The sequence below is a fragment of the Protopterus annectens genome, chromosome 7.part1 (genome assembly GCF_019279795.1).
Source record: "Protopterus annectens isolate FY-2018-M chromosome 7.part1, PAN1.0, whole genome shotgun sequence".
NCBI classification, from domain to species: domain Eukaryota; kingdom Metazoa; phylum Chordata; order Ceratodontiformes; family Protopteridae; genus Protopterus; species Protopterus annectens.
In genome coordinates, this window is record NC_056740.1 from 246072550 (window position 1) to 246092458 (window position 19909).

The 19909-nt window shown below is 41.3% G+C and overlaps 1 protein-coding gene across 1 annotated transcript in view; it reads left to right on the forward strand.

Annotated features, from left to right (window-relative positions):
- Positions 1-19909, forward strand: part of LINS1 (lines homolog 1) — a 578944-nt gene that overhangs the window by 342543 nt on the left and 216492 nt on the right. The window contains exon 6 of the mRNA XM_044078688.1: positions 15783-15963. Coding sequence (XP_043934623.1) covers positions 15783-15963 — 181 coding nt within the window. The remainder of the gene's footprint in view (positions 1-15782; positions 15964-19909) is intronic.

Consider the following 19909-nt stretch of genomic DNA (forward strand, 5'->3'; position numbering starts at 1 on the left):
TAAAGACACATATCCCATTACCATGTACATACAGAAATAAGGTATACTTGCTAATCTGGAGTCAAAGGCTAGCATGTGCTATCAAAACCCTTTAATGTCTGGTAGCAGCAAAGCATTATTCTCGCAAACAGTTGACCCAAGAAAGCACTGCACAGAAAGCTGACTTGGCTGACTTTGTTGGTGATTTTCAAGGCAACCATTCCAAGCCTAGAAATGTGCTCAGAAGGATGAGAAATTTGATATGTTTATTTTATTGTGATTTGGGTTCAGTGCTCTTAAACTATTTGATGACAGTTTTCATTCTTCCTCAACGTATGGGTTCGGGTCAGATACACAGATCTGACCCCACAGTTATTCTAGCTCGTGGCCACCAACAAACTCTCAAGCTCCTTCCCTACCCCTAATGCACCACCCCTAACATCCCTCTGATCTCATTTGCGCTTTAGAGTTCAGACGTGGTCGCCTTCAGCTGTTGAGTTTTTTGTGAAAAATAAGTCATTTCTTTTTTCTTTCTAACTTTTATTTCTTCAATATAAATCAGAAGTCGAGTTTATCAACTTGTCTCTTTTATTTCTAGGAAAAATCTCCTTCCCTTTAACTTTAGAACTGTTATATAACTGTTAATGTGGAAAATCTGAAATGGAGTAAAATCCCAACGTTTTTTTTTCTTTTACCAGCTGTTTTTCTCCATTATTGTGACAGTTTATTTTACAGCTTTATTTTTCCATTTTTGGTGTCTGTGTTTTATTACTATCAATGTTTATTTTGTATGCAACATTTGTTGTAGTTCTTTGAATTCCATTGCTACAACCTTGGTTGTATTGTTTAGGACTGCAGTTTTTATCTTGAGTTTCTGCAGACAGGAAGTAATAAACTGATGTTAAAGGCTTTACTGTTATCTTCTTTTTACCAAAGCCATTGCTGAGGCTCACCCCCCCCCCATACAAAATGTAAAGACCTGTCAAAAGGTCCAGTTTTTCGGCTTCTCTAGTCCCTGCTTCTTCAGAACTGGAAAGATGGAACAAAAACTGCATCCAAGGCTATGTCCATACTGACCATTATTGGATCTGACCACACAATTCTTCAGAACTTGAATAATGAAGAAATAAATTAATATTGAAAAGTTTGCTGCTAACTGCCTTTTCCTTAGAACATTGCTGGAGTTTGATATTCAAGGGCCCTTCAAAAAGTCCAGGTATTCAAATTCTTTGGTTTTATCTTCATTATAAACCACAAAAAAAAAAGTGAGAGAGAGAGCGTTTGAAAAGTTCAGATTCAGCTACGTCAGATCTGACCTCTCTAAGATCTCCTCCAGATCTTTAATCCTCCAGATCTTTAATCCTCCTCTGATTCTGCAAGTTTGATTCCTGTCATTGGATCCTAAGTTTTTTCAGATCCAACAGACATAATTTTTATTTTCAGACAATAATTACAAATCCAATGTCCCCTACGGCTCTCTTCAGATCCTAAGTTCTCTTCAGATTCGACAGGTCTGCTGTTACTTCTGCATTAGATCCTACGTCTTCGGGTCTGACAGACATAAGTCTTATTGTGGAGACAGGGAATGATTTTGGATCCAAGCTCTCCAGATCCAAAGCATTTTCATCCTCCTTTGGATCCTAAGCTTTCGGATCTGACAGACAGAAGTTTGACTGCAGAGAAACTAGGAAGTTTTTCAAATTGAAAGCTCCTAGGGCCCTGTTTGGATCCCAGTTTCTTCTTGGATCCAACAGGTTTTGTTAGTTCTACATCGGATCCTAATACAAGTCTTATTCCAGAGAATTTGAAAGATTTCAGATCCAAGCTCTTCCAATCCAAAACCTTTAGAACCTCCTTCACGTCCTAAGCCTTTGGCTATGACAGAATAATTTTAGCTCCAGGGAAAAACTAAAAAGACTTCAAAGACCTAGTGCTTCTTTGGGCCCTAAGTCCTCCTCGGATCTGATAGGTTTGCTGTTACTTCTTCATTGGATCTTAAGCCTTCAGATCTGACAGGCAAGATTTATTCCACAAAATTTGAAAGATTTCACATCCAAACTCTTGAGATGCAAAAACCTTTAGAACCTCCTCCGGATCCCGAGTCCTACTTGGATCTAAGGGCTCGGTTCCTGTGGTGATTAGTTCCTTTCCTTCCAGTTTTCCCTCCCTGCTCAGTGTGTTTTTCAGGATGTCGGTAAGATGATGAGAAATTTTCTACAGCTGAAATCCAGATGCTGATCTTACCAATTTCACCCTCTCATGGATTTGTGAGTGCGTCTGCTAAGTCTAATTTGCCCCCTTTTTCTACCAGGCCAGTGTAACCCCCCCCCCAAGAGGTTTGGAATCTGATAAAAGAAGGGTACTCTCATTTACTCTTTAGATATACTGGTCCATTTTTTTTTTAGATACCCTCTGATCAGAGTGTTTCTGGAACACCAGATCCAAGAGTTTTTTGGTTCGGAACAGACCTTTTACCTTCCTTCCTTGAAAGCTCCAGTTCTGAGTAACGGGGGGGGGGTTTCCTCAGTTGCTTCACTTTTCACTTTGCATCCTACCCACTTGTGCCATCTACAGTGCTAAAGTACCTTTTAAGAGGCTATAAACAGATTTGATTAAAGGACTATCTAATTCGCTTTCTAGAACCAAAATTGCTGACTCTCATCCTCAGTAGTCTTGCATACTGCGGGTTCAGGCATTTCTGTCAGGAGACATACCTGGATGAGCCTCAGATTTTGTACTATCTTTCGTCACTGTTACCTTTGACAGTTCTCTTTGGTTTGGCCCCATAGGTAAGGACATAAAGACCCTATCTTCCATGGAAACCCCTTTTTCTGTACCTTCAGTTTTTTTTCCCCAGTAATCAATCAGGAGGTCTAGGTTTGTGTTATAGGAAATCTCAAGGTCTCTTACAGGGCACATGCAAAGATAATTCACCCCAAGGCACAGGAGGGAGCAATAATGGCTGAAAATCCCCCTGTGGCAGAAGACTCCTGCAGTTCTGAGAGTCTAGAGATACTACTTCCGTTAGACCCTGCCAGCGCTGCTGAAAGGAAACCTCAGTGCCCTCCTCTGCATACAGTCTGGAATCTCTTATCCCTATACCAGTAAACATGGCTAATCATAAAGAAGGATGCTTCCTTGCAGACAGTCTTTTACTGAGATTGTATCATTCCTTTTTTCCCTTCCACCTTCATTACCCAAGAAGCAGCTTAGTTATCTGAAAGTTCCCTGTAGACCAATAGAGTCCATAACTGACTCAAGATTCTTCTAGTGCTTAAATAAAATAGGATACTGGTGATTGATTTTAAGTCTCGGTGTGTTGAACAATTCTGTTCGGCACACTAAGTCTTAATTAGTGTTGGTTCAGTCCAGTTTTCCCCTTCTGAGCAGGACTTCTAGATGAGATCGACTGACCTTCAGGATTAGTATTATCACATACAATGAATAGACTATCCAAGAAGTAGTTACAATTTAGGTTAGGTGCCTGTCATTACCATTTCAGAGTCCAACCTTTTGGCCTAACCATAGCCCCCAGGATGTTCACCAAGCATATCTCAGAATTAGCATCTCATTTAACATTGCAAGGATCCCAAATAGTTCCATTTTAGGATGATGGGCTCTGTACTGCTCTGACCAAGCTTTTACTGGTGCACATTTGAGATTGTGCGGTAGGCTTGTCCACAATTTGAGATATCCATCAGTAACAAGTCGCAATTCTGTCCCACCTACACGTTAGAGTTTATAGGCACTGTTTTTCAGCATGGTGCCTATCCTAGCATCTCTACCCCTCTACAGAGTACGAACAGTAGCTCAGAAAATATTTGGTAGTGCCAGAATATCAGCAGGATTGATTCCACAAGTTCTGGAGTCAATGTCTGTGGCAGTAGTCCAACTTCCTTACCAAGAATAAATGCTACGAACACATTGTTAAACTCTTTCTCAACTTAGGGTGATAACCTTTGCTTTGCTAGTTATCTTTTTCTTTTAGGTTGGATGCAGTCAAAACAGCTGTATTGGCCCATCATTTCTTCTTTCTCCACCCCAAGGCCACAGTCATCATGGATGCTTCCCAGATTGGATGGAGTGGACAGTTCCTGGGGAATACAGTTCAGGGCATTTGGTCCCCCGAGGAGGCCAACTTACATATACTGGAAGTGTGGCAGTGGGTGATTGTTTCCAACCAGTATGCAGTTGTAGCCCATTTTCCGAGGAAGTTCAACATGATAGCTGTCAACCTGAGCAGGTCCATCTTACTTTCTTACGGTTTGTGTCTCGGCAACAAAATGACAGACATGGTGTATTTATTTATTTGTTTATTCATTCACTTATCATAAGGACAATTTTTCATTCTGTGCCCAGGAGTACAGACTTGAGGCAAGTAAAATTGCATATTTTAATGGAAGAACCAGTTTATGCAAACTAAACATTCACAACAGCAGCAAGGTGGAAGAATATAAAACATGATAGGCACTTACAATGCATCTTAGTAAAGATGACTTCAGAAAGCAGCCATGTTGAAGAACAAGCCATCCTCCACTGTCTTACTGACCTCGACTAAGATGGGTTCCCCTTCCTTTGATCTCTCTCTTTTTTTTTCTTTTTTTTCTCTGTACTTGTCTTCGATTTTAGATCTGTCAGCAGGACTTCTGTCTCACCTGACAGGCATGATTCATCTGCACACCTCTAGCCTAAAACTGACACATGCTTGTTCTCATTACAGTAAACTCTCAGTTAACTGGCACCCATGGGGATTGGTAGATGCCAGATAACTGTAGTTTACGGTTGCTATTAAAAATATACCTAATACTGTACCTTATACTATTTGTTTGGTTTGACTTGTTTTCAGGTTGAGGAGAGAGGGAATTTATTCCTATCTTCTTTTCTAAAACTCTAAAAATGTAAGGTATGTTTCTGTAGGGGAAAAAACAAAGTGCAACACATGAAAATTGTATTGTATTTCTTCAACATTTTTTTGCTGGTTGCTTGAATTCTAGTTAACTGAGAGTTTAATGTATATTGATAGCCAGGCAACCTATGCTTTTTTTCGCCCATCAGTTCCATTCTGTTACCTTCCTATAACAACTCTACACGAGGAATCTCTACAGAAATTTATGGAGGAGATTTTTTCGACTAGAGCAGTATCAGACAAAAAACGTTCACAGCTCTGATGCATTTTGTCCTTGAATTTCTAGCCAGTTTATTTTGAGAGGGTGCTAGTTTATCGAATGTTTAACTTCTACTCACATCATCATCTGCCCCCTTTTTTCCCATTTTTCTACATGGGGTCAGGGTATTGTATTAACTGTTGCCAACTCTGTCGATTCAATGCCACACTCCTGCCTTCTTCAACACTTATGCCTCACTGTTGTAGATCTTCTTCCACACAATTCATCCACCTCTTTGCTGGATGTCCTCGTTTCCTCTTACCTTCTACCTGTCTGTCCTAAATCTTCCTCGCCAGATTGTCGTCTTCTTTTCTATACATGTGCCCAAGCCATTGTAATCTGTTCTCTTTGATCTTTTCTGCAATTGGAGCTTCTTTGGCTTCTGCTCTTATGTCCTCATTTCTTCACCTGTCCCACAGTGTGCATCTTACGACCTTTCTCAGGCACTTCATTTCCATCACCTCTAGCTTCTTCAACTGTTCTGCCTTTACTGCCCAGGTTTCTGTACCATACAGTAGTAATGATCGCACCACTGTCTTGTACACCTTACTTTTCAGCTTCTTTGGCATTCTTTTGTCATAGACAACACCTGATGCTCTATGCCAGTTGGCTGCAGCCCCCCTGATTCTAGCTTTGACCTCTTCATTCAGACTACCCTTCTCCTCAACTACCCCTCCCAGATACTTGAAGCTATTTACCTGTTCCACTATCTTCCCTTCTATCTCTGTTCTCAGCTTATTCTGATTTCCCAATTTGCTGCTATTGCCCCACCGTCTTGTCTGTGCTTAGTTTCATCCCATGTGCCTTCAGATTTGCATTCCATTCTCCTATCCTTTGCTGAAGTTCTACCTGAGAATATGCCTGCATTGCCACATCATCCGCATACAGCAGATTTGTTGATCCCTCCCCTCCAACCTGTTTGCTAATTTAATCCATCACCAGTATGAACAGCAGTGGGCTCAGAGCTGAACCCTGATGTACACCCACTCCTACTGGGAACCCCTCTGTGAGGCCGAACATTGTTTGTACTTGAGTCATTGGGTCCTTGTACATAGCCTGCACTAATTCTACCAATGTTTCTGGGACTTCAAACCACTGCAGTACTGTGCAGATCAGCTTTCTTGGGACCTTGTCATATGTTTCTCCGAGTTAGGAATGCTCAGTTGGACACTCTCCTCATCTCTAGCTTCTTCTCAAGTATCTGTCTCAGTCCAAACATCGGGTCAATTGTGCTGCATCCTGATCTGAATCCAAACTGCTCATCTCCCATCTAATATTCTACTACTTTACATATCCGTTTATCCATCACCCTGTCCAGAACTTTCATGCCTCTGTACTGCCCACAGTTGTGGATGTCCCCTTTTGTTCTTGTACAGTGGCACGAGTATGCTTATTCTCCAGTCATCTGGGATACGCCTTTCTCTCCACACTGCTATTAGTGCCCTCAAAAGCCTTCTCCCCTATCTCACCCAGCATTTTATTGCATTTGCTGTAACCTCATCTGAGCTTGCTGCTTTCCCTGACTTCATCTTCCTTAGTGCTGTTCTTACTTCTTCTAGAGTGGGCTCCTCTTCTCTCATCGTAGGCTGTTTCTGGGACAGTACAGCTTCTGTGGGATTTTCTTCATTCAGAAGCGGCTGGAAATACTTCTTCCATCTGCCTTTGATGCCCTCTGGACTGGTGAGCAGGTTGTTGCTGGCATCCCTTATGAAGGGTGTCTGACTATCTTCTTTATCTTTCTGTCTTTGCCTTGCAACCTGATATAGTTTCTTTGTCCCCCTTACTGAGTCACTTTCCAGAAGTTGATACAGTGCCTCTGATGCCTTGTTCTTTGCTATTGCAACTTCTTTCTTAGATTCTTTGTTAGCCAATCAGTAGTCCTTCCTAGCCTGGTCAGTCTTTTCTATCTCCCACTTCTTCCTGCTCTCCTCCTTTATTTTGATGACTTCCTGGACTTCTGCATTCCACCACCAGCTTTCCTTATGTACCTTATTTCCATACCTAGCTCGGCGACATATCTTTTCTGTAGTCGTAACGCATGCTGTTTCTAGGTGCTTCCATTCTTCTTCAGCTCCACCTATTTCCTTCTTGGGGTGTTAGAGCCCTGAGTAATTCCTTGAGCTGTTGTGCTTTCTCTGCAGTCAACTTCCAGGTCTTCAGCCTGGTCTCTGTTGACCTTAGAGCCTTCTCTGACTACTGCTTGCAGCTGATTGTTGTGAGTAAAAGTCTAACTTTTACACAACCTCTTGAATTTCTATGTAGATTTTCAGAATTCTTCTCTGGCTTCCTCTAAACTTTGCAAAGCATTTTTAATGGTTTTCTTCTACTTAGACCTCCTTCAAAGATCCTGTGCCACCATGGAATATACAGTTGGAACTGTGAACTTTGACACAGTCTTCTTTTCAAACCTCTGCCAAATGTAATCTAAAATTCTGTGCCTGGAACTCTGTCCTTTTAGTTAAATTTACTTCTGTTGAATAATGTCAGAACTTCAAGCATTATTCTAACTCGCAGTCTTGTTTTTCCACATGGATATGGACCCTTCACAATATACTCATAGCCGGCCTTAGGCATAGGCCAACTAGGCGGCTAATTTTCCAGTATTTATTTGGTGTAGGTAGAACAGGATGGGGGCACCGGCTGGTGTGGGGGTCACCGTGGAGCCTTTTTGCCTGGTGCACCAGTTGACCTAAGGCCACTCCTGCATATACCGATGCTTCCTCCCCACTGAGGGCAGTGTCAGAATCCAGCATTAACCAACCAAATTAACCTGCCATAATTTTTTCCTAGATTTACCAAATAAAGGAGAGTATATGCTGCGTTTACTACATGTGTTTATAGATATTGGCATTTCTCCCTGTATAGAATTAACATCTTAGGAAGACAAATCAATTCCTGGCTTCCTTGACGCATCACAAAATGGGCAAATTGGTCACAAGCGTAACTATAACAAAGTGGTTGACACATGTATATTTTGTTTGTCTCCACTAAATTGAATTTTCCCCAACAAAACAATACAAGCTCCTAAATTGAATTTTCCCCAACAAAACCATACAAGCTCTTTCAACTACACCTATGACCTCTTCCACTGTATTCTATTCTAGACTACACATGGAGTTTAATTATGGGACAACTACTTGGTCAAATCCCTAATATCTGTATCATTCATTACAAATTAGAGCCGGTTTCGAGAGAAAGAGGCCTTTGCTTCAACTGTACTCAGGAATATCCTTTGTTAAAATCTGTCCAGGAATTTAGATAGCTGGGGACTCTGTCCCATTCAAAAAAGTTATATACTTACAATAACATTCCATCTGTGTTGTCCATTTTCATTCTTCTTCAGCTCCCTACCCTCCATCCCCCTCCGTTTATCACAAGTGAATTCTGGAGGAGTGAAATTCTTGTGGCACCACATGTCCCAGTGTGTTTACCTCTAATTATGATAATTCTTTGTAGTGTTCATGTCAAGTTGCAAACAAGATCTGAGGGATGGTGCGTTATGGGTAGGGAAAGGAGCTTGTGAGAGTGTTGGTGGCCACAAACTAGAATAATGGCAGAGTCAAATCAGAGTATCGAATCCGAACCCATGCGTTGAGGAAGAATGAAATGAACGACACAAATGAAACGTTATGGTAAATACATAACTTCTTTTTTGTACTTCATGGAGATACTTGGGCACAAAACGTACTTCCACAGCTCAAAGGTGCTTACAAAATTTCCTATCTGTTAACAAAAAAATCAAGATAGGCCATCACAATCAGTATTTTACTCCCTAAACTAGAATGTTCCTTCCTATTCATAATTTTTTACACTCCCCTCGTAAATTAAAGGTTCTCCACAGGGCAGAAAATAAAATATTGCTATTCCCTCATGTCAGATACTCTCAGGAAATCCCTGTATCACCCTAAATATGCACTTGGCTTCCTGTGAAAAGTCGAGCCTCCTTACTACGTAATATGCTGATATTTAGGTTACTGAATCCACCACTGAAATGCCTTCATTTTGGAAATGTATTCTGAACCCCTTAGAAATGCTGACCCCAGCCTCCTTATTATGCCACTGTACACATTGACAAGTGTGTTAAGGTCTTATTTTAAAGCAGGACCAAACATCAGAAAATTATTTCATTGTCACTATTTTGACAGTAATAGTTAAGTTAATGCCACAAGGCAAAAACTGCATATTTTATAATACATCTATACTTTTTCTGCAGTGATGTCATGATCGAGTCTTTGTTCTCCGTTTAATGTGTCTGCTTATCCATTCACCTTTTTCCTCAAATTGAAGGCTCTGATTCCACTCAGCATATTCCTTCCTTCAACTAATGCATCTTTTCCTTTACAAAACCACTTACAATATCACTAATGTGTATGCATCTGAAGTTATCTTAGTCACCATTCCTCACGTTAGGGTCTTGGATCCGATATCGGATCTGAGCCGGTATACACGGACAACAGCTTAGCTGAAGCTCCTCCCCTCCTGTGATGCTCTGCTGCCCTCTAACCCCTCAGATCCCGTTTGCCACTTCATCAAGACTGATGCAGATTGCTCAGCTCCTCTTAGTAAGTCTTTTATTGCTGGGACCTGTTTTCTTGGGGTTAACCCTTTTGTCTTATAGTAGATACCGTGGAGCCAGTGCTTAAGAGGGTGAACAAATTTCAGATCCCCGCAGCGGATAAAACCTTCTTGTTGAAGGCTGTCACAGTTGATGCTGTTGTGGTGGCCGCTGCCACTAAAAAGGAATTGGCAGAACAGAGTTCTTCTGTCCACCCTCCCAATCGCGAATTGAGAGCTCTGGACAGATTTGGAAAGCGGGTGTTCACTTAGGCTTCCTTTAGCCTGCAAGCCTTAAATTATCTTGTGCATTTCACCCGTCTCCAGAGGGATTTGATTAAGGAACTGTTAGCTTCCCTCTCTAGGTCCATGTCTGAGGAGGAATTTAAGGTGATTTCTCCCAAACTGTCCACCCTTCATTCGATTGCTAATTTGTCCATGAGGCTAATTTCCAGCACTGCGGAAGGGTCCTCACAGGCAGCGGGTTCAGGCATTGCCATTAGGTGTCATGCCTCTGCACTTAAGTGGTTTACAGAGACCTTCAAGACGTCATTTATCAATGCCCCCTTTGATGGTCCCAACATGAATGAGACATTGACCCGCACTGAACAGGAAGGAAAGACGTTGTCGGCCGTCGGGATCAGATTTTCTACCCCTCAAGGGTCCTTCTGTAAGTCCCTGAAGGGGAATAAGTAAATGTGGTTTTGGAAGGCGCAGTCTTTCTTCCAGGATGTTCAGGATGATTCCTCTTCCAGTGGAAGGGGAAGAGGTTTCAATGGCAGATGTCACCCCAGGGGCAGAGGAGGCCTGCATAATCAAGGTTCCTGGGAGCCCTTCTTTGAGAAACCTTTTCAGCATCCTTGAGACATTGCCCGACTGTCCTTCACTGGAGGCATTCAAGGGTTTGTTGTCTTTGCACCCCTAGCTTGGGCAAGCGTTACAAATGATCAGTGGGTACTAACCATTATATCCAGGGGTTATTGCATTCCCTTTTTGGAAGTCCCCCTGAAAACAACTCTTCTGGATGTGCCACCCAGTCAGAAAGAGTCGGCCCGACAGGAGGTTGTAAACCTTCTTCGAAAAAGAGCCATCCAAGAGGTCCCTGCAGAGCAGAGAGGTTCTGGAACTTATTCCCACTTCTTTTTAGTTCCAAAGTGATCAGGGGACCTATATCCTATTCTGGACCTCAGTCATGTGAACCTGTTCATACAGAAGTTGAAGTTTTGGATGGTCACTATGTAGTCAATTATGCCCCTTTTGCACAGCAATCACTGGATGTGCTCAGTGGACCTTCAGGATGCGTACTACCATATAAAGATGTGTATTGACTGTCCAGAAGGTTTTGCCACTTTCGCTTGGAAGCCAATCCGTTTTAGTTCAGGGCCCTGCTCTTTGGTCTCACCCCCCCCCCCCCCCGGGTGTTCACCAGATGCATGTCAGTGGTGGCAGATCATCTCTGGCTGCAGGGAATCTAGGTGTTTCCCTATTTGGACAATTGGCTCTTAACTGCTCCTACAAAGCATCACCTATTGGACAACATACATACCTTACTTTACGTGCTCCATCAGTTGGGAATTACGGTAAATGTGGCCAAGTCTTCCTTGATTCCTACCCAACATCTGGAGTTCATAGGCACTCTGTTAGATACCACCACGCAGGTCGCAGCCCTTCCTCTTCGCCGGGTGTCTCTAATTCGCGCCCAGGTTCATGTTCTGCTGGAGCAAACATGTCCTCCGGCTTCACACATTCTCAGGGCTCTAGGGTCCATGACAGCTGCCATTTACTTGGGTCCAACGGCTCGGTACCACATGAGAGTTCTTCAGTGGACCTTTGCAGTTCAGGGGTCTGCGTTTCTGCATCCCCTGTCATTCACCATTCGTCTCACCCCAGTGTGTCGAAAGCATCTTTTGTGGTGGAATCGCTCACCAGACCTCTTAGTGGGCAGGTCGTTCTCTCCACCGATTCCCACGGTCAACTCGGACGCTTCCCTACTAGGATGGGGGGGGGACATTTCCAGGGAAAGACTGTCCAAGGGACATGGTCGCCATCAGAGACCAAACTGCACATCAACCTTCTGGAGATGAGAGCAGTCCTTCTGTCATTGCAAGCCATTCAGTATTGCCTCCCTCAGGGAACAATTGCAGTTCTGTCGGACAGCATGGCGGTTGTTTGGTATATAAGCAAGCAAGGGGGCAGATGTTCTTATCTGCTTTGTTGCGAGGCCATGAGGGTATGGGAATGGGTGATGTCCATAGGGCACTTTGTCATTACAGCGTACAATTTCGGAGCATCCAACCTGTTGGTAGACAACTTGAGCAGAGTTGTTCTGACCCCTCACGAGTAGTCCCTGAATCCAGTGGTGGCTCAACAGATTTTCCGTCAGGGGGGAAATCTGAGCTGCGATCTGTTTGCATCTCCTCTCAACCACAAATGCAGCAATTTCTTTGCATTGATCCCCCCAGAGGGAATCCCCAGGGATGCGCTCACTCACGATTGGCCTCCAGGTCGCCTGTATGCCTTTCCACCCTTGCCTTTAATTCCCCAGAGTACTTCAGAAAGCCAGACACCTCAAGAGACAATTGATCCTCATTGCCCCCTTCTGGGCTGAGCAAGTGTCATTCCGTCTTCTACAGTCTCACTTGAGGCACCCACCCTGGGTGCTCAGTCCAACTCAGGATCTTGTATCTCATCTGTCTCTGCTTCCACTTCTGAATCTTCAGACCCTGCATCTGACATCATGGTATGTCCACTTCCAGTGATTTTGGCTAAGTCCAGGCTAGCTTAACCTGTAAAGGATATTATCCTTGCTTCCCAGAGGTCTTCCAGTAGGAAGATATATATCAGTAAATGGAGGAGATTTTCTATTTGGGCAAAGAATAAGAATCTGGACTCCTTTTTAGATTTCATTCCTGAGATCCTTCTCTTTTTTTACTTCTCTATTTAAGGAAGGAGCCAGTTTCTCCATGATCAAGGTTCAATTGGCAGAAATTTCGAATTTTCATCTTAGCGATGATTCTACTTTTTCTTCTCTTCTCTGCAAGGCATTTTTGAAAGGTGTTTTTCTTTTGCGGCTCCCTGTTAAGCATCCATCTTCTCCATGGGATTTGGTATTAGTGCTGCAGGCATTAACAAAACCACCCTTCGAGCCGGCGGCATCTTGTGATATCAAATTACTTTCATGGAAGACTGCCCTTTTGGTGGCAGTAACTTTGGCAAAGAGAGTCTCTTAGCTGCAAGCTCTTGCAATTAAGCCACCCTTCTTAATTTTCCATAAGGACAGAGTGCCTCTGAAACCAGATCCATCTTTTATGCCCAAGGTGGCTTCAGCAGCTAATCTTAATCAATGTATTCATCTTCCAGTAGTTTTCCCTAACTATGCTGGTAAAGGGGAATACATTCTGTGCACCTTGGATGTTCATCATCACCTTCGTTTCTATCTGCATAGGACTAAGGAATTTAGACATTCAGACCAGTTGTTTGCTGCCTTTTCTATGAACAGAAAGGGCAGAGGAATTTCAAACGTTACTGTCTCCCACTGGATTTCACAATGTATTTCCTTCATTTATTCTTCAAAAGGTGTTCCCTTATCTAAACCAGTAAAGGCTTATTCTACAAGGGCGGTGTCTACCTCAACTGCATTTGCAGACCGTTAATTCTTAGATGATATTTTTGCAGCAGCAATGTGGTCTTCTCCTCACACATTCAGCTCCCACTATAAGTTGGATTTGGTTTCTAGAGGAAGGGCTTCCTTTGGCTCCACGGTTCTTTGGCATGTCCTTCCTTGAGGCCTCCCAGGATTTAGGTAGCTGGGGACTCTGACCCTAACTTGAGGAATGATGACTAAGATAACATCAGATTTATAGTTATGTACTTACTATAACTTGGCATCTGTGTTATCTGTAGTCACCATTCATCACATTCCCACCCTCCAGCCCCCTTCCTGAGAGATTAGCTGGATTATGGTGGTCCTGTATTGCTGGTAGTTGTTTAGGTCTGTCTTGTTTCATATGAAAACTCGATCTGAGGGATTAGAGGGCAGCAGAGCATCATGGGAGGGGAGGAGCTTTAGCTACGCTGTTTGAGTATGCCGGCTCGGATCCGATATTTGATCCAAGACCCTAACGTGATGAATGGTGACTACAGATAACACAGATGCCAATTATGGTAAGTACATAACTATAAATTTGAGTAATCTTTCCTTCCTTCTCAGACCAGATGTGTAGCCCACAAATTTCTTGCTTTGAAATAGAAACACATTTACTACGTGAGGTTAAGTTCTTCATATTTACTCTGCTACTGATTTTGCACTCTCGTTACTTCTTGCTTCCATGCTGTATGGCTGTCTGTGACATTGATTTACAGACATTGCTCATTTTTTTTTTCACTGATTTACTCCTTTTTTTCTTCCCATAGCTCGTTTCACTAACGGGTTTTACCATTTCTGTATGCATGTGTTATTACTACAATTGCAGTTTTATATCTCAGATTATTTTAAATATTGTCATTATGTCTCTGATGATTGCATCTCTGTATAATGTAAAATACTGAATGAAGAATATCATGGCTACCTTAATTGGAGCTTAAAAACAACTTTATTGAGATCTGATAAAAAGACTTGTGTCTCATCTGCATGCCTTGAAATGGTCTTAAAATGCATTCACACAGTTCCCCCTTAAATTCTCGCAAGGCCACAGCTGACCAATTAAAAAAAATTGAAAAAAGACAGTAAATGACACCAAGCTAGATTAATGGTTGCTAAATTTGCAAAGAATACACAGTTACTACCTGAAAATGTATAAATATTAAACACATCGTTATTGTAATAAATGGTTTGTAATAACTTCATTATTAATGACCATTCAGGTGAAGAGTTTCTTGTACAAATATAAGCCCAGCTTATTTTTTTATCAAAGGACTTGGAGACTTGTTAAAAAAAAAAGGTTAGGACTAGGGCAACATGCATAATAAAAAAAAAAAAAAAGTTAATAAATATAGATGCTGTTTTGTAAAATACTCTCTCTCTTTTGTCTTTGGTCATGGGCTGTGTCTGAAAAGGGTCTTTGGACCAATATACCTATCTGGTTAACGTGTATATGAATGAATAAATAGAGACATAAAATATAAATCTTTTCAAATTAAATTTCACAGTGCAGTTATTCCATTGCCTTTGAACCTAGTAACACAATCTAAGAAGATTTATAGTTGAGTCTTCAAACATCATTCCTTCAAATCTTAGTTTGTCAGATCATGTTGGAGATACAGACCTTTATGTTCTGGGAGCAAATGTGGTCAAAATGGTTTGCAACTGGGCAAGTACTTCTGGAACATGATCAGTAGTAAAGGGGTAAACACTAACCACTTGCAAAGTCATATGCACCCATTTTTATGTTGTGCCCTGTGTTTATTTTGAAATGAATTATGTACAGCTTAGTTTCTTTTTTTTTTTTTCTTAATTCTTTAAGAAGCTTGAGACATTGTTGTGTCTGTTTAGTAGATCCGAAGAAATTCTTTTCTTTATAGGGTTTCCTTGTTGGCTGACAAAAGTCTGGTTAATGTGCCTCAGTGCATTCCTGTATCTAAATTTTGAAGAAAAACAAATAATAAAGTCACTTATTTACTCCTCATGCCCAGTACTATTCTAAATAAACAGGTAGGGGGAAAAAAACAATGATTCCTATTGTGTGTGGGGTCTGTGCCATGTGATCATAGAGCATGATGGTTAGATTACCAAAGCATTCCTTTGTGTTGATGCCATTTACCCAATAAACTTTGACTGGTAGTTATTTCTGAATATCTGCTCCAACTGTCCAGTGGTATTTCCACACAAATGGAATATTTATTTTTTTAACAAAATATTAAAAAAAAACTTCTGATCACTTTGATTTTAATTGATTCAAGAGAACTATAAGGCATTTTTCTCATTTAATTATATGTTGAACTCAGAGGAGGAGGCTGTAAAATGTTTTCCTTATTTAGTGTCAGTCCCTGTCATGCATTCAGAATTGAAAGATTCATGTTGAAGTTTTATTGCTTCATTTGCATCTCCAATTTCATAAATAGTATTTTGTTCTTTATCCTTTTTAGCCGATCCGTGTGTTTTTCTTTCGCAATTGATGGTACTGTTAAGAAGACATCTTAAATCTACTGCACAAGTAAAACAGCTACTGCATCCTTGTGCCTGGATCTCTCTGGTTTTTATGGAACAAGATGATGACATGATGGAAGCAGCTAAGGCCATGTTGACCATTTACTTGCACCATGAAAGGTTGGCAGACTGAATAAATTTTTTTATTAATGCATTTAGAAAATTGAAATAGTATTCTAAAAAATAGAATCAATTAGCACATCTTTTTTGCAGGCAAAACTAGAGGTGGTTCTGCTTTAGAAGCTCATTTCTGAGGTTCAGTCAGTTGAAGATAGCATAGCAGACCAAGCTTACTAGACTCCATATTTAGTGCAGAGTGCTGCAATGATGGTTACTGTTGATGTGGCACATTCACCCTATGTGTAAAACTGGGGTGAAAGGGGGATGATGCCATTATCTGAATGTAGACACTTTCTTTGCATTAGTCTTTCAACTTTCAGAGTAAAAATTAAGATGTTTAAGGAAATGTGAATTGTGAAAGTAGGCTCCTGAATCAGATCTGTTAAGTGCATTTGAGAAGTGTGATTGTTTCACAGTTTTGAAAATATTATCTGCGCAAACAGTCTAATCCCTCGATCCTCTGCGTGGTCTGCTGTCCCCCGAAATCCTTTTTGCTGTGATACGGGCTGTCTCCCCTCCTGATATCTAGAAACTTAAAAGACCAACCAACTGCACCCAAGGAAAACCCAAACTGCAGCCTGGACTAACAAGATGTGCTTCCTTCAAGCTCACAGTGTAGGTGATACCCTACAATTAAGTGATTTGGTGTATTTCTCTGTGAATGTCTTTTTTAAACCCATTGTTAAGGGCCAGCACACCTGCAGAACTTCCCCCAGGCCGTTTCACCTCATTTTTATATCCATCCTTAATTCCTAACTAGGGTGAATCAGTGTAGTTCCGTACTTTGGCCACTAGATGGCATCTGAACCTTGGACATAAAAGCTCCTATGGTCCCTCAAATTTCAGCTGTTAAAACTAATTTCAGCGATCCTAGTCTGAATTGAATAATTTAGCATCTCCCCAAAACAAATAAAGGTGGCAAGAAGATAGGAAGACATACAGATAGGCTAATATAACTCAGCAGAACCTAGGATATAAACTCTCCTATGGTTTCACCAATCTCAGCTGTTAGAACCAAATTCCCAGAGAAGCTGGTCTGAGTAGAGTACATAAGTAATTCCCCAAAAAAGGTGACAAGAGGTTACTCCCTTCTGACATAAAGGCAAAGAGGCCTACAGCTAGTTAATCTATTGTAATATAATTTGTAACTTTCAGCACAGTATTGAGTACAGGAAACTGCCTTCCAAATAAGTGCCTTTTTTCCTCTAAAAACTAGAATGAGAAGAGGACCCGCCTTGCATTTTTTATAAAAATACTAACAAATACCTGCAGCATATCAATACAAATCTGATAGTCTCTTGATAGGCAACCACAACGTAGCTCTAACCGCTCAGTTCGCCCTGCGAGCTCACTCCGCTCCCCTACCTTACCCCCAATTCCCACCCATCCCCAGTGGTCCTAAACTTATACTTCCTTAACCACTCCCTCTCTCCCATCCTACTAATCCTATACACCAACCAGTATACATAAATTAGCCACACCCCTACTTTTACCTGTCGGTTACAATTAGCCATTCCTTAGAGTAATTTACCATATCCCATACCTAATAAGTATTAGTTCCCCCCCTCTCAGGTCTTACCTTATCCAATACTGCCTTATTATCTTAATTTCAGACCCACCTCCTTACACTTTTTTATTAGCAATCTCAACAATATGACTACAGCAACCAAAACTAAACTAACCAAGCTAATACTCATAGCTATACTTACAACTGTCCTCACCTCAGCCTACCTCCACACCTCCTTTGAAAAACTGTACTATTACCAGTTTAACTACTCTCCAAAACTAACAACAATACACACTCCTGTACTCTCCCATAGTCAAATAAATATCACTTCCAATCCCAGCTATCTGCTAGCTAAATACCATAGACTATCCCACATTAAATACAATAAACTCACAGTAAAGAAAGTGAAATATCAAACTAGCTTTATATATATATAACCCTGCATTAAAACTAAATAATCCCTTCTTAAAAGACGGTGACATCCACCCTAACCCTGGCCGTACCAATCCCGCTACCCTAGTTACCCACCCTAAACTCCCTAACAGGACATCTTAATATCTGCAGTATTAATAACAAAGTAGCCCATCTCCATGCCCTTCTAGATATTCACTCCTTTGACATCTTCTGCCTGACAGAAACTTGGTTAAAATTAAGAACTAAAGACAATGAAATCATTCCCCAAGGATATAATATATTGAGGCAAGACCACATAAAACGTAAGAGTGGGGGAGTAGCAGTTCTTTTCAAAGAAGGAATTCAGATCTCCTCCTTACCATACAACCCACCTCAGGATAGTAAGGCAGAAGTCCTTATCTCCAGATTTCAAATCAACCCTAATAAATCTTTATATATCATCTGTATCTATCTACCTCCTGGTAATAATAGCAGTACAATAGGGGATATTCTAAGCTGGGTGTCCTCAACTTACCTACAAGAAACAATAATACTAAGTGATTTTAATACGGACTGGAAAGGTGTCAACGCTGATAATCCTACCTCCCATATCAACCTTCATGGCTTTAGTCAAACAATCACCTCCACAACCAGAATCAACAAACCAAACAAAAAAGAGAGCACCTTAGATTGGATACTTATAAATAGACAGCAACAATCTTATAAGGTAGGAACTCTGCCAGACGATGTTAGTGATCATACTTTGACCTACATTATAAGGCAAAAAAATGATGTTTCAACCCCCCCCACGTATAGGATTGCATGTACCAACAAACACTTTAACCCAGTATTATTCCAAAATGAACTTGGTGCCTGTGACTGAGACCCTCTACAAACTCTCCCACTTGAAGAGGCTGTTAAGTATCTTAACTCTAAATTCTTAGCGATCCTTGCTAAGCATGCACCTAAATGGTCTATCAGAATTAAGTCCTAACCCCAGCCCCCTGGCTTTCTAAAGAAACCAGATAGAACATTTTTCTTAGGAACAGGTCTTGGGCTAAGTGGAGAGCTACCAAAAATATCTCTGAGCAACAAAATTTTAGGCAGTTGAGAAATAGTACAAAAAAGGCAATACTTACAGACAAAAGAACTACTACTGTAAACTACAGCAAACTCACCAAAATAATCTTCAGAAGTTCTGGTCTAGTATCAATAAACTCCATCTCCCAGGGCACGCTCGTACACCTACCCCACTAGGGGCCGATCTAAATAACCCCCATCAAACTGCAAATGCCTTCAATACTTTCTTCACAGAGACCATACAATCGCTAGACAGCCAACTAACCCCAGATAACTCTCCTACCACCATACCTTGCACTCTACCAACATTCCATCTGCAACCCATCTCTACCACTCTCATCTACAAATTCATCCAAAAACTTAAGCCTTGTACTCTTTCTGCTGACCAGCTACCGTCTGAATACCTGCAACAAGCAGCCAAAGTAGTTGCCTATCCTATATCCATCCTCATGAATAGAACCATCAAGGAGGGAACCATTCCAGACATCTGGAAAATCTCCCATATTATCCCCCTTCAGAAATGTGGTAACTCACTGATTACTCTACCGGCTGATAGCTTTTTTATCACCCTTAGCAAAAATTAAGGAGAAATGCCTTCACTGTCAACTATTAAACCATTTATCTCAACATAACATAATAGCTAACTGCCAGCATGGCTTTAGGTCATCACATAGTACCACAACTACCCTATTATCCTTTACAGATGCCATCAGTAGAAATCGCAATAAAAACAACCTCTCATCTGCACTCTTTATTGACCTCTCAAAAGCTTTTGACACTGTAAACCATGCCCTGCTCTCAGGCTATTCAATGGTTCAGGTCCTACCTCAGCAATAGGCAACAGGCAGTTCTCTGGGAAAATAATATGTCATCCCTCCTGCCAGTCACCCTTGGAGTCCCTTAGGGCTCTATTCTAGGACCTCTTCTTTTATCACTATTTATCAATGACCTCCATGTAGCAATTCC